We start from the raw sequence: 19,364 nt of genomic DNA on the forward strand, positions 1-19,364 counted from the left end.
TTGGCACCTCACATAACCACGAAACACCCGGAAACATCGACAAAATATTTACTCTGAGCGTGCAAAAACACATTTCTTCCTCTCGCATTGCTCGCAATGGCCGCACTGGCGGCTAACTTCGTTGACAACTGACGGCCGCCTTAGCCCACTCACACACGCAAAGCCGTAATAAATACGTCGTTCTAACAGGCGGTTGTAGTGACTGTATGAAGCTTCCCCGTGTATGAATGGTGCCAATCTTCCCCTATCTATGGTTCATTCAAATTTGAAGCATGTTGTACTCACGTTGTAGTTACAACAATAAGGTCTCAATTTCCATTCACAGCCGAATAATTACCGAAAAATCATGCAAATTGCTCAGATGAACTGGAAAAAATATTTACCTTCCATTCGAAACGAAAATATTGCACGCTTTTCGTAAATCTCCGCTCGCCATTTACTTTGAAACTTCAGACCAGATTCCCATTTATAAAGATCGCGCACTCGTTACTAGTTTGACACAGTTGACGGTCCTTGTGACAGATAGATTTGAAAATAGAATTGTGGCACGGTACAAACTGCCTTCGTTCCTCATTTTTACGGAGTATCAATTTCCTGTCTCTCCCGAATGGTGACACTGGAATAACTGAAATGAACGACTTGTCATGTAACAGTCAGTTGCTAAGACGAAAACTATTAAGGAAAGTTTCAAGATAAACTGATATGGAATTTCAGACTTCTGTTCTAGCGAGGAGTAGTAACTGACCAGCCAGTTACAGTATATATCATGACAACTTTTAAATTTACAGCTACTTAGCTGTCGTAATAATATAGAATATATCATAGATTTGTATTACATCACTGTATTTAACACAAGGCAAGGCAATTAGATAGGCACTGGACTATCGAATCGAGACTGAAAAATGTACCCATAAATATGTTGTTGTGTAACAACAATATTCTGCACTTACATCTCTAACTGACGATAATTCAAAAAATATGTGTATTCCCGTCGCGCACAAGTAAACGCAGGCAAAACATTGCAATTCAGAGTGTTGCAAGAACAGTAGCAATAAGAAAGTGTAATACAAGTCGGTACAACAGACTTTCCGCAATATGTGTTTAATCCAATGGGGAATTCCCAGTAACATAGATAGATACCAATCCTCTCTGGTTGCTTTGCCATACTCTTACGTAATAAAACAAACTTTAACCTAACCAATACACAGTTCAAATGACTCACATCGGTATAATAAAAAGAAGACAAGATTCCATCAGGTTGAAACTGAAGAACTTCCTAGTAATAATTTACAAAGAATCTCAAATTAATAAGACAAAGTACAAATTGCAAAATATATTTGCCTAGATGCTAGATGGGCATTAGAACTTTAAACATTTCTTTAAATTTTAAACTTTTGATGTCAAAATAATCAAATCAAGATCACGACGTTAAAATAATGCTCCTGCGTACAAAGTAGATTTTCTATTGATACTGCTGAAACGTAGACTAAGAAGACTTAAACGGACTTTTAGTTTGCGGGCGGCAGAATAATGTGAATATTATTATTTCAACGTTGTGCCTAAGTTCCACATTACATTTGACCCGTGGAATGTCTGATTTGAAATAACGATTATAGGAAGCTTTAAACATGCTCAATCAATATTCACCAAACCAATAAAGGATTACCCAAAGCCAAGTCACATTTGCCCGTCAATATCCGGTAAAGTACAGTTAAACGGGGCTTAGCACACAGATTACGTGTGTACCCGGCCTTATCCTAAACAAAGCTGCGAGCAAAGTTATTGGCTGAGATTACAGAGTCCGGCCCTGGACTTTTGAGGGGTGTTACTTTATAAAGCCGAACGCTTAGGTAGACCAGAGCTTAGAGCGAACACCGAAAATAGAATTTTCATTATGTGTCTTTTTGTCGCTCTTGTATATTCGAACGATAGACTTGAACGAGTAGACGAACGAACGGACCAACCGTTCACAAAGGACCCTCAGTATTGACTGTGGGCGCTATAGAGGCAACAGTGCCGGATTGACTAAATGAGCAAAGTAAGCAGTTGCTTGGGGCACCATGTCTAGGCGGTCACCAGAATCTCAGGAATCGATCAAATCTTGTGGATGATCCGGGAGAGTGGCACCATGGTCTGTCTAGGCATGCTTACGACATCAAAATGGCACTCAAAGATCAAAGGGTTATGGCGTTATGGGACGCATTTATTAGTTGATATTTGAGAGTCTAATATTATGAAAAATTATGGATCTTTCTAAGTCACATTCCAAGCAAGCGGTGTGACGGCTTTAATAAAATTTATACATTACAACGTTCACGTGCATTTTTACGTGAAGGCATCTGGTGTACACCAACCTATACTGAACACAAATGAATGATTTCGAGATCACATTTAAATAGTTACACCACGTAACACGCAGCAGAAAACTTGTGTCGCCAAAATTATTATTAGGAACATTTTTATTGTGTGTAGTACGTAAGGGCGTTAGTTGCCTGAGAATATATCACATTTGAATTTTAATTTCAATAACACTGGTCGGTCCGAGTGCACGACTCAAACATCCTCACTATGTTCAATATCTTTAAATACTGCGAAGTTGGTTTGAGATTTGAATCCTTGAAGAAGATAATTAATAATAGAGCTCTCTGTAAGGATCATTTTACTATAGGCATAATTAGAATTCAATTACAAACCGTGCTCGTGCCGTAATGAATAAAGCCATCATATTCCGAGAATTTTGTTTATCTGGTATAATCAAAACGCGAGGTATGAGGGTTCAAAAAATGACGAAGCGCTTCGAGAAAAGGTAGATAGTGCTCTTGCGCTTCGCTTGGCTCGTCTTGGCTGGAGCACTACTGTGCCCCCAGATATATTACTTAGAAAATAAAAGGCAAACAAGCAAACGAGCTTCTAAACGTCACTTTTAATACTCGTACAAAGTATTCGTATTTGTATTAAATGGGACGGAAAGAATATTAAATTCAATATGTATTACAATCACGTCTTTTAAGTCGAATATTGCTCGACATGTTTCGCTCCATAAGGAGGAGCTTCAATGGGAGCACGCGTTCGGTCTGCGTCGGTGCGCACCGTGCTGCCGTTGGAGCTTCTCGTTCTAGAGCGAAATATGTCGAGCCGTCTTTGAATTCAAATACATAAGTCACCCGATTTATTAAAATGTCTGTCTCACGGAAGTCTTATACGCATACATTGTTTGCCAGAAAGGCTACACGAACGAGTAGTAGGTACCTACATCAGACTATATCAAATTGATCACTTCGTCGATTATTAAGGATCGATAAGTTCGTGTTCTTCTCTCACTATCATAAGGCGTAAGCGTGAGCGAGATGGAAGTCCGTGTACGGGAGCACGGATATGACGCTTTTTAATTTTAATTTCTTAAAAGTAAAATAAGTACTTGCTGAGTTCCCCCAAGCATAATATTGCTCATTTTTATTAGAAATAATGTTCATATATTTGCAAAAATTAATATAATTTTTTAAAGTGGATTTTAGAACATGTTCCTGATTTTTTCGATCGAGCGAAAGTCTAAAACTCAGAATTCGAATCGCTGAAGTCCCTAGAGAAAGGCTTCAAGATTGCTAATTACATTTATGGCAACCGTATTGTGATCCAGGAAAGCTCTACGACTTTTAGAATTCGTTTTCTGAAAAACCTATCTGCACCCAATTGCGAGGAATGAATATGCTGTTACGATTATCTGTTTGGAACATGTGCTTGACTCGCTGTCAGTTGTCTTGGTATATAGTTAGATTAGTTAGTGCCCCGAAATGGAATTTCATAGAAAAAGTACCGTTACTTCGTTAGGATTGCAAAGCTATTCTTGCCTCGTCCTTACTTTTATGCCTTATACCATTATGGGAGCGTGTTCTGATTGTAATAACAGGTTATGATGATCAGTAGGGCTAAGATGGTAGGCTCATTATCATTTGCTACCATGTCTGTCACGTTCTAGCAATTATGTAAGCGCGAAAGTGACGGGCATAGTGACAAGCGATAAAAATGGAACCAAGCTGCCACTGCTGCGGCGGTATCATGGTTCCCTTTTTATCACTTGTCAGTATGTCCGTCACTTTCGCGCACTTACTTGTTAGAACGTTAGATTTGTTATGGATAATGCTGATCTGTCACAGTCAAAAGAGATGTCACTTTTGACACTTACTGATCCTATACATAACAAATCCTGATCAAACCCATAACAATTGTTATTACAATTAGTATACGCTTCATTCGGTCTTTCGGTAATTAAGTGAAATTATGTGAAAATTTATTATATGCTATACACATGCCTTAGCAAAGCTTAACGCACACATACGGCGAGACCGCTTGGTTACGCTCACGCCCGCTCCCGTCGTGTGTGTGCATTATTAGTGTTTATGCTTAAGTAAAACTCTGAAGACTAACACTAAAAACGTGTAATGGGCATTTTAACCTTTGAATAGTCTAGGGGTTTCCAATTTGGACAGGCAAACTCGAAACGCAAAACGATCAATTCTGATTTGCGGTCGAACAGATATTTCATTAGACGTCAACCTTTTTAACCCTTTACCGTATATACAATCATATATGACAGTTATAATCATTAACTCTATTGACAGCTATTAAAGTTCAAATTTAAACAAAATATTTTTATGACATGCGTTAAGGGGTTACGCAGCAACATTGAGTGGATTTTCTTACAATAAATATTACAAGTACAGTCATAGAATTTAATTTCCGACCCATTTCGTACCTTGTCACAGTGGCAATTTATACGGAAGTATCTAGAGACCTAATACTATCCTTAAAAAACAAAAAAAAAACTCACTATTACCCTATTCCAGCTTCATGTAACGTAACAAGTAGACAGACATTAATTATTAGGAAAAGCCCATAAAACTTCTGAAAATCCCGATTCGCAACTTTCGCAACAGAATATCAAAACCGACTAGTACTGTTGTACAGTCAGCATCAAAATTAGCGGATGAAACAACGCGCCAAAAGTATCTGATATTCCGTATAACTTTTCCAAATGTAGTTAATTTTCTATAATTCGCGTTCAAAAATATATCTTTTACAGTCTTAGTTGTTCTATATAAAAGACATCACTTTTTGTTAAGCTGTTACGGAATGGTAGATACTTATGAAGCGTTATTTGATCCACTACTTTTGATGCTGACTGTACTACAACTTTATTTAGTCTAGTTTATACAGCAAAATGGTTCAGGTCGTAAACTACCGCACCTACATACCTATACGTAATATATAGTGCGAGCCAATTTAACGCGGCCAGATGCAAGAGAAATGCCCCCTAGGTATCACAGTACATTTCTATTCAAATATGAGCTGTCTAAACCAACAACAATTATCCAACAATATGCACATCGCATAGTTACTAATTTGTTATCTGCATTCCGCATCAGCCGGGGTATCTCGGCCATTTGATTAAGACGCATAGGTATTCGGCGTAAAGCTCGGATGAGGTATTCCAGATGTCAGTCTAACCGCGATAGTCGAACGTTTAGTACTATATAATTGGTTTCATCCACGGTGATGCGCAGATTTGTCAAATCTAACCTTTAATAAATGACAATACGAGTCAAGGCAGGCGTCGTCTTGAATGACACGATCTATAACCCAGATCTCCAGGCGGCCCGGCAGAGCCAAGATGACGGCAAACGAAAGGAAAAAATGTATCGCGAAGACGATGCTACGAAAAGTCACGTGACTATTTCCATACAATATTTGGACAAGTGTCTATTCAAAAACTTTATTGTAGAGGCTTTAAGGCCACCGATGGGCAGTTAAGAGTAATGAGAAGTACAAGTTATTACGAATGTCCACCAGAACCGGGTAGAATCGAATAAAGACTTCCTTGGATCTCATAGAAGATTTACTGTTAGTTATCGGTGTTTATTTAATAATATCGAGTTTGTAAAATTGAATCGGTTTTGGTAATACAAAGATCCAATTTATTTGCTATTTTTACCTAAGCTGAAATTGAGCTACATTCAAAAATATAATTATTTGGGCAATAAACATTTAGATTCAACCGAATGTTTGACTCCGCGTTCGAAAAGCGAATAAAATAACACCCCAGTATTAAACCGGGGTTCCTACCGACTGTGAAATTTTGATACTTCTATGCGTGTATTCCGGATACGAATATTATTCTGGATTCCCCACAAATAAGCCCTCATCTCACAATAACAGGAAGAACGGCAAGCTAAATCTCGATGTTCCCTATGGACTTTCGGAGTATTTGTTTATTTCTTATTTTTATTTTGCGTTTGGAATATACAATACTGTACCATACAATACTATACACAAAATACGCAAACATAAGCAAATACGGCCATCTAACACTAGCGTCTTTTGAGCGCCAGCGTCTAGTCAGCGCTATACAAAATGGCGTCGACGCGCAGTCGCTGCTTCGAGCAGCAGTCATAGAGTTAACTAGATGCCGAAGCTTGGGAGACGCTAGTGTGGGGTAGTTCTAAGTGGACGTCGAACCGTAATGAAGCTTGCGTTGCATCCTAGTTATCCTTAATGTGCAATCTTCAGCGACTAAGACATTTTAATGCTTTCAATACATTATTGGAGTGTTTGGCATAGGAGTGCAAAGTTTCTCGACCATTAGACAAAGACGCATTGTTAATGTAAACGGAATTTGAAGCTTTCATTAAGGTGATGCAGTGACAGAGACGTTTTGATGCTGTTCCACATACTTCGGAAAATCAGCATTAGCTCGTGGAGTATCTGGGCCATTTGATTGTTTTAACAGGTTATGATGATAAGCGGTGACAGCATGGTTCAATTTTTATCACTTGTCACTATGCCTGTCACTTTCGCTCGTACATACTTGTTAGAACATGACAGACATGATGACAAATGATAAAGAGCTGACCATCTTAGCCCGTGGAATATCTGCAGTGGTAGCATGGTTTCATTTTTATCGCTTGTCACTATGCCCGTCACTTTCGCGCTTACATATTTGTTAGAACGTGACAGACATGGTGACAAATGATAAAGAGCTGACCATCTTAGCCCGTGGAATATCTGCAGTGGTAGCATGGTTTCATTTTTATCGCTTGTCACTATGCCCGTCACTTTCGCGCTTACATATTTGTTAGAACGTGACAGACATGGTGACAAATGATAAAGAGCTGACCATCTTAGCCCTACTGGGTCATTTGATTAAGACACATCGTAACTGTAACGAATTAGTAATTAGTATTGCAGCCACTGTGCAGCATACGAGACTTTAGATACTTTCAATTTTTAACAGCATTATGCAGCAGTAATGATATAGTTTCACTGTCATTTAAATTATCCATACATACATACATATAATCACGCCTATTTCCCGGAGGGGTAGACCACGGATTTTCACTTGCTACACATACATTCCTCATACACGCTCGGCGGTTTAGGGTGCTCTTGACCTGGCCTTTCTTCAGAATTTCCCAGATTCGATCAGAGAAAGTCTGCCGTGGTCTACCCCTTCTAGTTCCCTCTTCTACTAAAATATGTACTCTATTATCTATCATTTATTATATCAGGCTATGTATACACATAGTTAGGTATATGTGGACAGTTCTTTATATTCTTCTTTTAACTCATTCCGTCCGAGAATTCCATTACCTAAACTAGAGAAATCTTTAACCTAAGGTAAAATTACTGATTTGGGCTGCTGTCGTAAAGGACCAAAAGGAACTTCTTTGTTGATTTTAAATTTACGCAGTTGTAAAATATTCGCAGGTTTCCATATTGTGCTAAACTACACTATGTAAACTCAAGTCAGAGTCCTAGAGTACATATAAGCATTTCAAAATACAATTTTACTTTTTATACCGCATATTAGTTACCAAAATCCTATTTCGATATAGACAATAATGTTACCCACTATAGTTTCAACAGTTATTGAAATATGGTTTAGGTACAAGACCATTAGATTCCCTTCCCTCAAAACAAATATGTAACCATTAATCAGTTTAACATCCTCTAATTTACATCAATAGCTACTAACAAAGGTGCAAAGGGACAGTTCTATTCCCTCTTGCCACAACAGGTTCCTATGTTTACATTTAGTTTTATATTGCTACTGAAATTGCGTATTTTCACCATTTAAGGTAAAGTGAAAACATCAGCGCGAAACACTCGTTGTATTTTTAATGTCAAGCTTCGAGAGCAGCGACTAACAAGGAGCAGGTGAGCGCATTTTTGTCATAACTACGAAACGGGGGCCGATTCTTGAGATATATAAAAAATGTCTCACCATTGCGCCCCCGGCCTAAGGATTGAGCAGTTTACAAATGCGACTAATATGTTTGGAGAATACCACTTAAATCTGTACAATAGCACAGCTTGTAGGTAATGTCCGTATTTTCGCTGTTACTACAATATCGGATGAACGAAGGCACCCAACAACGTGAACCAGCGATCAGGTCAACATCGCAAGGTCGTAACGTAATGGCGATCCTTGGGGAGGTACAGATTTTTGAAAGCGTACCACTTATTTATTTCGTTTTCAAGCCTGATCTGGGATTTGAAAGGTATATTTGCGGATCTTTTTCTAAACGTCGCGTTTGTGCATTTTAAAGACATTGCGTTAGCCACTAATAGTCCGTCAGGCTCATTAATATAAATGACTTTTCAGTGGTGGAAAGACTACAAAGGAGGGTAAAATACAGAACAAGTGAAAAATTACAGTCTTAATGAATTTTTCTACAAAGTACAAGCGACTGGATGGGTATAGAACTTAACTCAAAGTTGATTTACCAAGGCCTCTGAAGTGGAGAGATCAAGTTAAAATTATACCTAATAGAATACTGCCATATTGTAATTAGGATTAATGTTGCCTTTCCGCTTAGACTGCGTACCAAGGCATCCTCATGGAACCCTTGGAAGCTTGTTGACGTCGGTCCTGTGTAACTCGGACGCGGTAATTTCGTCAATGATTGTCTAAAATACAGCTTCTATATACTACCGAAGTCACAACTCACTGTCACAAAAACACAACGAGGGGAACGTTACCCAGCGCGCAGCTACACACAGCGACATAATATCTACGAGTCCAGAATGGTACCCGAAGGAACAAAGGTCCTGGCCGCATAGACCGACTAATTGGATAGCTCCGAGAAACAACTAGAAAATGAACAGTATTTTACATACAAACACTACATAAACGATATTTCCGTATATTCTACAACATGATTTTTTATAGAACTATTAACCTGACTTTGAAAATCGATTTAAATTTTAATCATATCAGCCTGTTATCACAGTACCTATATTGTTAGTAATACGGTGTAGTGTACATTCAAACGTAGAATATTGAATGTACTAAAATAAAACTAAAATCCATTTTATTAAATTGACGAAGTCAGTTCAACTATGACTATACCACTCCACATTCAGAACTGAGACGAAATTTAACTGATATGTTAAATATCGACAAGCTGTTTGAGTTTCAATGCTTAGTTCAGAAATAGGAAGACATACTCATCATTAAAACATTGAGTTCTCTGTTCGTAGTTGCTTTCCTCTACAAAGCGAGAAAAGTTGGAATCGGCTACGACCGTAACGCGTGACTGCAGACAAAAAAGAACATTACTATTTACTAACGCAAAATGTAATTAGTATTCTATGTTATTTAAATCCTGTAATATTTAGACGCAACGGACTGAAAACTCATGAAATTCAAACATTGAACTGAAATCGTTTAATGACAAGCCAACTGGATTGTAATTTCATGCGGCTAGTGCATTCGGCTTAATGCATAGAGCTCGGAAGTATTCTCATCTGGCATTAGTGGCAGTAATTAGGTACAGAGTTAAGTTCGAATACATGCCGGATTATGAAGCACCGCAACGTTAATTCAAAATGTATGTTTAGCAGTTAGTTATACACAGTTACAATTACATACATTATACTGGTGAGACATTGAATCTACTGTTTAATAATGGGGGAAAATGAGACCTTTACAAAAAATACAAATAATGACGACTACGTTTTAAATCTTGAAACTACATAACCTTTTTCTAAAGTTTTTATGAAGGTACGCTTGATAGGAAAACTAACGCGCTCAACGAACAGCGAAATTCTAAATTGAAAAACGAAAAAGCACACAGTAACGGACGAAGATAATGAAAGAAAAGCAATCATCTCAGCAGATTCCCTTTGTTCTGCCGGGAAGTTACAATAAATAAGTTCGCAAAAAAGCTAAGGAAATTAATACTTTAAAAGAAACTGGGAGGTGGGTACCTTTTTGTATCCGGCGAGTTTGAGAGCCCGCTGTAGCTTGGCCGCCCTCGTAGAGGACAGGTATACTATCGGCACAGCCTCCCCGGCCTCCAACTCGATATCGAAGTCGTTAACCGCCTCACAAAACTTATAATCCTCAAACTTTTTTGCCTCACTCTTCATTAGTTGAGTGTCGTCACTTATCGCGTCTTTTAAAACTTGGTGTGCGGGGATGAAAAGAGGGTTGTCGTAGCTGCGATTAAGAAGTTCGTCTTCATTGTCCTCGTGAGCCTCGACGTCACTGTCGTCGTCGGGGAACGTTATCAAGTAATTATCGTTAACAGCGCTCTGTCCGTCACTGGAGCTTTCTTCGATTACTACAGATTGACGGTTAGACTCGGAAGATGCTGTAGAATACGCGCTCCATCTCAATCCATTTCTAAACTGGCCGCACTCCATATCTACGATTCACTTGTAGTCACTTGCTATAACGTTTGGTTTGACTATTTAAAATTCAGTGTGAATAGAAATGATGCGCTTTCACAGAATAAAAATCGAATGACGAAATGCGTCACAGATGTAAACAGTGGGCGTAGCTGGGATCCGATTTCAATCTGCAATATGTTAACGCAGCACGCGCTAATTTAAATACACATGCTTTTAAATCCCGAGTTCGATTCTGTGATTCGTGGCGTGTTGTCAAAGGGGTGAAATGTTTTGACGTTTTTAAAAAAGCCGATGTCAAAATTTTACAGGCGGGCCGGTGTAAAAAAGACAGGTGTAGAAAAGCGGCGTGAGAAGGGTAGCCGGGGGTCGCGCGGCCGACCTCTTGCCTCTAATTATCTGATTTCAGGCTTCGAAAACTGCCGACTGGTATTTTTGGAAAGCGCTATTTAATTGTTATTATTTTAACGCAAAACCGACCAACGAATGTTAATTAATAACGCACGGTCGGTGGATCCGAGGTTGTTTCTATAACCGCAAGTTTTAATTAACGAATTTGGTAGTGCTGGGGTTTAATTATAATATTGTCCTATATAAAGAGATTCGGAAATAAGCCCAGACGCAGACACGGCAAAACGCAAATGTCACGCAACAAAAGTGCGAGACTAGGGGTCGTTGAACCCGTAGACTTGGCAAATTACAGCGTACTAATCTTCACCCATGTAACAAATGACTTTGAACGTGAAGAGGATAATGTACTTTCAGAATTTCCTGGAAAACATAAATTTGTTCATAAGAATAATAGTACTTTTTAACTTTCAGGACAATTTTCTTTCAGATCATTTTGGTATGGACCTACTGAATTTTGATCGTTAACGATTTCATCATTGTGAACATAAGTATAGGTAATGTTGGTGCTATAGCTACAAACTATTACACATGTTTTAATGCACTTTGGCTAATTTATAATTTGATAAAGCGCGGAAATATAAATAAATTTCGTTTCATTTTTACAAATATATTTTTGATAATTAGTTTGAATCAATTCAGTTTATATATAACGTATGTAAAATTTTCATTGAGATAATTAATGTTTTGCTTTAGTGATCAGCAACTCACTTTGAATTGCACTTTTAGTATATTTTTCATATTTCAAAATATGTTATGTCCGAAAACCATAATATTTAGTGTTGCGCTTCAGTACCAAGAACACTGCATTGTATTATTAACTTGACTACAATGGTCTTTACGAACATCGGTGTTTTGGCTATTGTCCATCACCTCAAAGTTATCAAAACATTTGCAGAGGTCGACTAAACACACATTTATGCAAGAAAACAGAACGATTTTAATCAATTTAAATAATTAACAACTACATGTTTATTGTTCTAAGTAATGCCCCACGTTTAAACAACTTTTTACTGCTCCGAGCTGTGTACAAAACTTTGTTCACGGAGCACCTTATTGCAAATAGCGCCAGTTAAGCTTCAGTTTTTTTACTTACTAAATACATACAAACATCCGACTTAAACACAATTTTAATATTATTATTATAAAATTTCAAAAGCAATAAGTAATTTCCTCTCGTAGTTATCAAAACCATACTCCATGTGTCCACTCAAAACTCGACAGCACAGTTATTATTATTCATATTGTCTAAACGCACACATTTTTTAAAATCTTAAAGACCCAACAAAGACTTGGGAATTTCGGTTACAACCACGACGCGTCGCACGCGCACTCTGAATCACGACTGAAGTTCTATATTTGAAATGAAGTGGGTTTAATAACATTGCGTATATTTTCACGTTTTTCTCTGACTTTGACATGTGTGACTCAGCCATTCATGTTTTTTATGCGTCTGCTCTCTTGACGGTTTTCCTTTTGGTGGAAATGGGTTCTGACATCAGGATCATGTTCATAACGAATTATCCTGTCCATATTATATTTTGAAACGGGTGAGCTAGCTAAAAATGCTGACTTGGAAATTCACTTAAAAATGTTTATTTCGAATAAAACTTATAAAATGTTTGCTTTTTATATTTCGTTGTTAAATACAATTAAATTAAATTGATTTGTACCTAAACAGTAACCACCTTATTAACCTATAAAACAACTCTGCCCGCGAGAAAAAATGTAAAAACAGTGCCATTAGCATACTCTAAAATCCCTGACTAACACACACTAGAAAGGAAAGCTGTAACAATTTTAAGGCGAATAAATTTTATTATATACAGTAACCGACCTTATCGTCGCTGATCTATTCAAAATCTTACGCAAAAATCGAAGAAAGTATCCTTTTCTATCACATTCACAGGACTGTAAGTACGAGGAAAATGCAACATTCGAAGTCTGGATTAAAAGTGTCTCATCACAAAGAGACAGCATAAAGACACAACCCGGTCGACTAATTTCAGACTTTGTATCGAGAGCGATAAGATTCAAATAATAACTTGATTATCTGTGGACATGAAGCTCTTTAATTTTGAGGATCCTGCATGACTGAGTTTAAATAGCCGCGTCGAAACGCCGGCCGCGACGGAGTTTTGATACTTTGCCAACCAACATCTGCACCGAATGAAAACATTCTGCATACGTTTAACGCTCAACGGCTTTGAGGAAGGAAGTATCAAGCACTTTAGATTATCTTTGACGCATATGATTTAATCCAGGGATGAGAGATGCATGGATGGCGTCATGTTATTTAGATCCTATTTATGATTTGATTTTGCCAATATTGAAATCTCGTATTAAACCATATGATATAAGAAATACAGGACTTTTCGACCCTTAGCCATATTGTGCGAGAAGATGACGTAGGTCGTACTGGTTAGGGCTTGTGCACAAATCACGCGAGGTTCGATAGGGGGGTAGGGGGGTCACGAAAAAATCACGAGAGATCACGGTGGGGGAGGGGGGTATAAGAAAACCTCACGTGTATTTTTTAACGGTGAACGAAACTAAGAAAAAATATCTACCACATACTTTTCTCGGTTTTGTTAAACGTCACCGTTCACCGGGCTCTTCAAAATAGCGAGTCTAAACAAGATTTACACTATACAGTACTATTTATCTTAAAATTAGGTCGAACGAAAAAATAAAAAAAAATACACGTGAGGTTATGTGGGGAGGGGGGGGGGGTTCGCCAAGAATCTCACCAAATATCACCAAGGGGAAGGAGGGGGTCAAACATTAGCCGAAAAAACCTCGCGTGATTTGTGCACAAGCCCTTATTCAGGTCATTTAAGTACTATCCACTCACTTGCTTCATATTTTTCAGTGACCTCTATTATTATAATAAAATAAGGGTGACAGCTGGTAACTACAGTTACCAAAAGCAATTGAGTGGATATGGAACCAACACCAAAAAGCGAAAAATAATACTGGGTACGTTCAGGCGACGCATTCTATAGGAGCTCGAAAATAAAGAACAACTATAATTAAGAAACCCCTAAACTAGGACCAATGTTATTTGATTACTCGGCGTAATTATTGTAGCCCATGAAACAATCCAATGCATGGACAACTTGTCACAGGTAGGTTAGTTAAAGGGCTCCGGCATATATATATTGTCGAATTAAGATAAAGGGCCACCCTACAGCCGAGAAAAAGGGATCTTACTTATTCACTGTAATCGTAACAGACATGCTGAAATTGCTCGTAAGGGTGCTCCGGACGATATATAGGAAAGTGCTAGGTGAAGGTAACACAGTTTTAACGGGGAAGTGAACAATTTTGGTGGAATTTTGACGCCTTGAGTAAGTAAGAGTAGCAGTAATGAATACTTTGCTACACGGCATTATTTAATTACGTGTAACATTTACCTACGTATAGGTAGTCACTCGAAAAACGATTTACACTTAGTAATTTATCCGTGTGTCCGATAAACTGAGGATATATATGGTAATTAAAAATTGTATCATTTGATTTTAAGACTTATTCTTGATGTTCATTGAGTTTTGATTGATGTTTCTTTATATGCATAACTAAACAAATTATTTTCTAAATAATAGAAAGTTACAGAGAGGTACAAATTGACATCAGAAATTAAGCGACTGTTCGAACATATAGGTAAGCATTTCAATTATTAAGTTTTCTGCATGTAAAGTTTCGTCTAACAGCTGTGATTCCATCTGTCCCGTATCACGCTTCAGCCGCCTCGGTACTCTCACAAATACAACATGGAATAGAATAGAATAGAAACACTTTATTGACAAACGTGTGTACAGAAGATGACATTTATACAACAATTGTCCCAACAGTTACGAAACATTATCTTAAATGAAGAGCCAAATAACCTACACGTGTTTTCTACTTTATTAAAGTGATAATTAATTATAACGGTTCCTCTCTCGTTAGCGTACGAGTTTCAGATGTTTAATTAAATCGAGAGAGCAGTTTACTGTACATATAAGCACTTCCCAGGCCAAAAATATGGAAACAACGTTGTTTTCTATAATATCTCTTAATTCTATAATTTATGTAATCGTCGCTCTTCTCAATTGTCTTTTTACAAAATGTTGAACTCGCAACTATCGTAACCACAAATTTTGTTGTTTATTTCTAAAATGATAAATTTTAATTTATTATTTTCTAATTTTAAAGTTTTTTTACTGTCATATAAGCTTGTTTCCATACTTTTAGCCTGGGGTGTATACTTATTTGTAATCCACCTATACCTGTGCTGTTTGGGAGGCAAACAGCTTTAGGGATTCGGATTTGCGTGCACCACTTAATCAAGAGGCCTAATTTGAGGTCCATCAGCTTCCAGACAGTAGCGGTTAGGCTTCGGCTCCGCCAAATATTCCGGAGCACGCGATTGCCACACGCACGTTTCTTTGCACGATATTTGGCAAAAATTGCTGAGAGGAATTTTGGAACATGGTTTTATAAATCTGGGAATTTGCATAACATTCACGGCTCCCTGCTGTACGCATTTTCAGGCGTGTTTTTGGTTTTTTTTTTTAAATCTAAGCCACGTTGGCTTTAAGAATATGTTTCAACGGTTGATTTAATTTACTGGTAAATCAAAAAATGAAAATCAAGAAAAGAAACATAACAACAACACACATTGTAGCTTTTAACTCGTAAATATCTATAGAGCAACAAGCCCTTCATACTCCCACAGTCTGCAAAGAATCCGTGAACAGAAAACAGCTTAAATTTTTTGTAACTATTTAATTTTGGTTATAATCACCCCATGAGCGTCAAACATAGATAATTATATTCATTGCTCAACACAATTATCAATTAGTAATAATGATAAAGCCAAGCGGCCGAAGAGCGTTAAAATCGTATCAGTTTCACTAGAAAAACGAATCAATAAAACTGCCCTCGAGTTGATCATCAATCATAACACCAGATCCTTTTAGCTCGTAAAAAGTGATGTCACAGTATCCGTACATATTTATGAAGAGTACAAGTGATCTGCGATTGATGGCATGGCCATTCATCAAAGGATAAAAGCTGTCACCATATATGAAAAAAACGACTGATGCGTTGTTCGTATTTAATGTAGTTTCGCTCTTTTGAACTGATTCGGCGAGGAAAACTGACAGAATGAATAAAAACAACGGATTTTAAAATTGCAAGAGCCAGTGGATGCTGAAAATAATAGTTTTATGAGTAAAAGCTCTCAATAAAAAGGTGGCGAGTGAGCTCCGGTGAAATGTTAATTTTGTCTGTGGTACAATACACGAGTACACTTAAACTGTTTACCACTTCAGCTCAAAATTTTCAATTCACATGCAACATTTTTCTTCATAAAGGCGAATCCGAATCTATCTACCTATTAAAACCATTTTCATTTGTATAAAATATAAATGTCTGCAATTTTACAGAGCATTTTGTTCATAAAGGATCAAAAGAAGATCAAATCGATAGGTAAATGTTAAGGTTCTGATTTGCGACAGCGACACCGTGTTTATGCCTAATATTTCTCGTAGACAAAACAATAAACCTACCTACATACAAAGTACTTGTCCAAAGCATTTAATAGATTAAATGTCTCTGGAACTATAATTCAGTTAACGACTCGTTGTAAACATTCTATGTAAATAAGGAGCGGGATATGCGAGTCTGAGTAGCGGCACGGCAGAATGCGACCCGTCATCACACGTGACGTCCGGGGCATGTGGATATTCTGTGCTTAGACAGAGTTATACTGAAAGCGTAGCTATTCTCATCCAGAATTAGAAAAAGTCACTGACAATTGCAGGTATGTAACAGATTAAAAGTCCCTGGAACTATAATTCAGTTTATGACTCTTTGTAGACATTCTATGTAAATAAGAAATTAAGTCAGGTTGCCTGAAACTTCTGTAAGTTGTGTAAGACTAATAAATATTATTGTAATCGATCTTCGTATTCTAATTACTATACACTGGCGCACACTTATATGAAAATGAAATTGGCATCCTGTTTTAAGTTGCCGGCAAGTATCGCGTTGCGCTTTAAAAGCCTCATAATGTGCCGAAACCTTTACACCCGTGAATATTCCACCTTACTAAATTCCTCCGTGGGTGTTTTGGTCGGCGGGCAACATTCTCGACAAACGCGTTAAATGAATTATTTAAGGTATTTAATTTAAATGCTATTTTCAAATGTGCCATCTTTTAATTAGGTGAAATCGCATACACCTATATTTAGTAATAACATTTTTTTTATGTCAGAACAACGAAGTGTTTGTTTTATAGTTAGAAAGAAAACGTAGGTTTGTATTGTAGGTACTAATGTGTATTTTTTAGGGTTCCGTAGCCAAATGGCAAAAAACGGAACCCTTATGGATTCGTCATGTCTGTCTGTCTGTACGTCCGTGTATCACAGCCACTTTTTTCCGAAACTATAAGAACTATACTGTTAAAACTTGGTAAGATGTATTTTGTGAACCGCATTAAGATTTTAACACAAAAATAGTTCAATTTTGGGGGTTCCCCATACTTAGAATTAGAATTGAAACTCACAATTATTTTTTCATCAAACCCATACGTGTGGGGTATCTATGGATGGTCTTCAAAAATGATATTGAGGTTTCTAATATCATATTTTTTCAAACTGAATAGTTTGCGTGAGAGACACTTCCAAAGTGGTAAAAGCCAAACTAAACGCCATACTGACGTCAGAATGGCGGGTGGACATTTTTTGTTAAATATTTCGTTTTAGGAAGAGGTACACTGGATTTTATTAAAGGTACACTGAGGTACACCGAAGGTACAATATGTTTATAAATATTTTGTTCAATTTTGCTGAGATCCACCCGCCATCCTGACGCTCACCAGTAGTTTGGCTTCTGTAGAATATATTTTCTGTGTCCGACTGGTAGATGCGATAGAATCGGTCGGTAACGGTTAGACTATCAGAAATCGTAATATTTTGATAGTCGATGTTAACGTTTATACATGATTTTATTGATGTTAAGTTAATTAATGTTTATTAAGGTAGGGCACTCAAGGTCTATTAACAAATTGCTTATTATTACATTATTGTTTGTATAAGACTGTTTGTAGCCTAAGTAAAAAAAAAAAAAGTGAACTAAAGTAGATACCCATCGGAAACGTATTTGGAATTATTACAACTGTAGTAGAAAGTTTGCCTTCTATGAGTTCTTCTATGTATTTTTGTTTGTGCCACTGATTTTTGATAGACAGTAAATCCCACTTAAGATTATTCTGAAAGGCGTAGCGGATGAAATTACACGCCAAAAGTATTTTTTTTTTCTAAATATATATAAATCTATACATTTCGGACGGGCAGGGCTGCACGTACATAAATATTGATTATACAGTCCAACGTCAAAAATTATACGAAATTCGATTGCGTTATAGGAAAACGATTATATATACCCGACTTTTTTAATACTTACTTCAATAACCGACTTGTATTTAGTATAAGTAGTAACTAAAATCTCTTAATAAGTAGCGCCGAAACACAGCACAAAAAAATAAAAAAACCTCTCACATATTAACAAACACCCATTATATAGAGCACCAAATTGATCAAATGGTAAGGCCAAAGAGAAAAACCAAACTAACCATTCGTGTTTTTACATATCCAATTATACCGAACGACTACCTATACATAATAGATACGACAATCAGTCCGATTATACGAAATTCGTATCGAATTATACGATCTGGCAGGCCTTCGGGCCAGTCACCATAGATAGGGCCAAACAGAAAAATGTCAAGATGGGTGCAGTGAGAAGCGTTTAAACGTACCATCAGCCGTAAAAGTGGATAGCGACTTTATCAATAAATTCATTTATAATTTCTTCATGAAATTTCGCAGCACACTGTACGTACCTATTAGTGTATTTTTGGCTCCAACGTTGCTTGGAGCGGCTAATACAATTTATAGATTAACAAAACACCTAGGGGTATCATATTATCCTTGATACCTGATCCGAGACCCTGACAGCTGTGTATCGGTAGAGGTCAAAGTGGCAGACTGGACCAGCAAAATATGTGGATTCTTGGCTCTGAGAAAGTTTTTTATCCGACAACTAAATAATTTATTTATGTTTCTGGGTTGGTGTAACTACGCGTAAGTGTAAGTTTGTGTCGTGAGTTCTCTTTAAATGGAATACCTTTTTATAGATCTGGAAATAACTGTAAAATTGTTGTTGGCATTTACTGATTTGCTGTCGAAATGTTTCAAAAATTGCGAAATTTCCACATG

The 19,364-nt window shown here is 37.2% G+C and overlaps 2 protein-coding genes across 2 annotated transcripts in view; both read right to left on the reverse strand.

The window, feature by feature from the left end:
* LOC133525741 (apoptosis-stimulating of p53 protein 1) overlaps positions 1 to 11,430 on the reverse strand; it is a 197,785-nt gene extending 186,355 nt beyond the window's left edge. The window contains exon 1 of the mRNA XM_061862111.1: positions 10,267 to 11,430. Coding sequence (XP_061718095.1) covers positions 10,267 to 10,704 — 438 coding nt within the window. The 5' untranslated portion in view covers positions 10,705 to 11,430. The remainder of the gene's footprint in view (positions 1 to 10,266) is intronic.
* The window catches only part of LOC133525745 (apoptosis-stimulating of p53 protein 1-like), a 322,549-nt gene that overhangs the window by 14,216 nt on the left and 288,969 nt on the right, over positions 1 to 19,364 (reverse strand). The gene's annotated exons all lie outside the window — the stretch shown is intronic.

This window comes from Cydia pomonella, chromosome 15 (assembly GCF_033807575.1).
Source record: "Cydia pomonella isolate Wapato2018A chromosome 15, ilCydPomo1, whole genome shotgun sequence".
NCBI classification, from domain to species: Eukaryota; Metazoa; Arthropoda; class Insecta; order Lepidoptera; family Tortricidae; genus Cydia; species Cydia pomonella.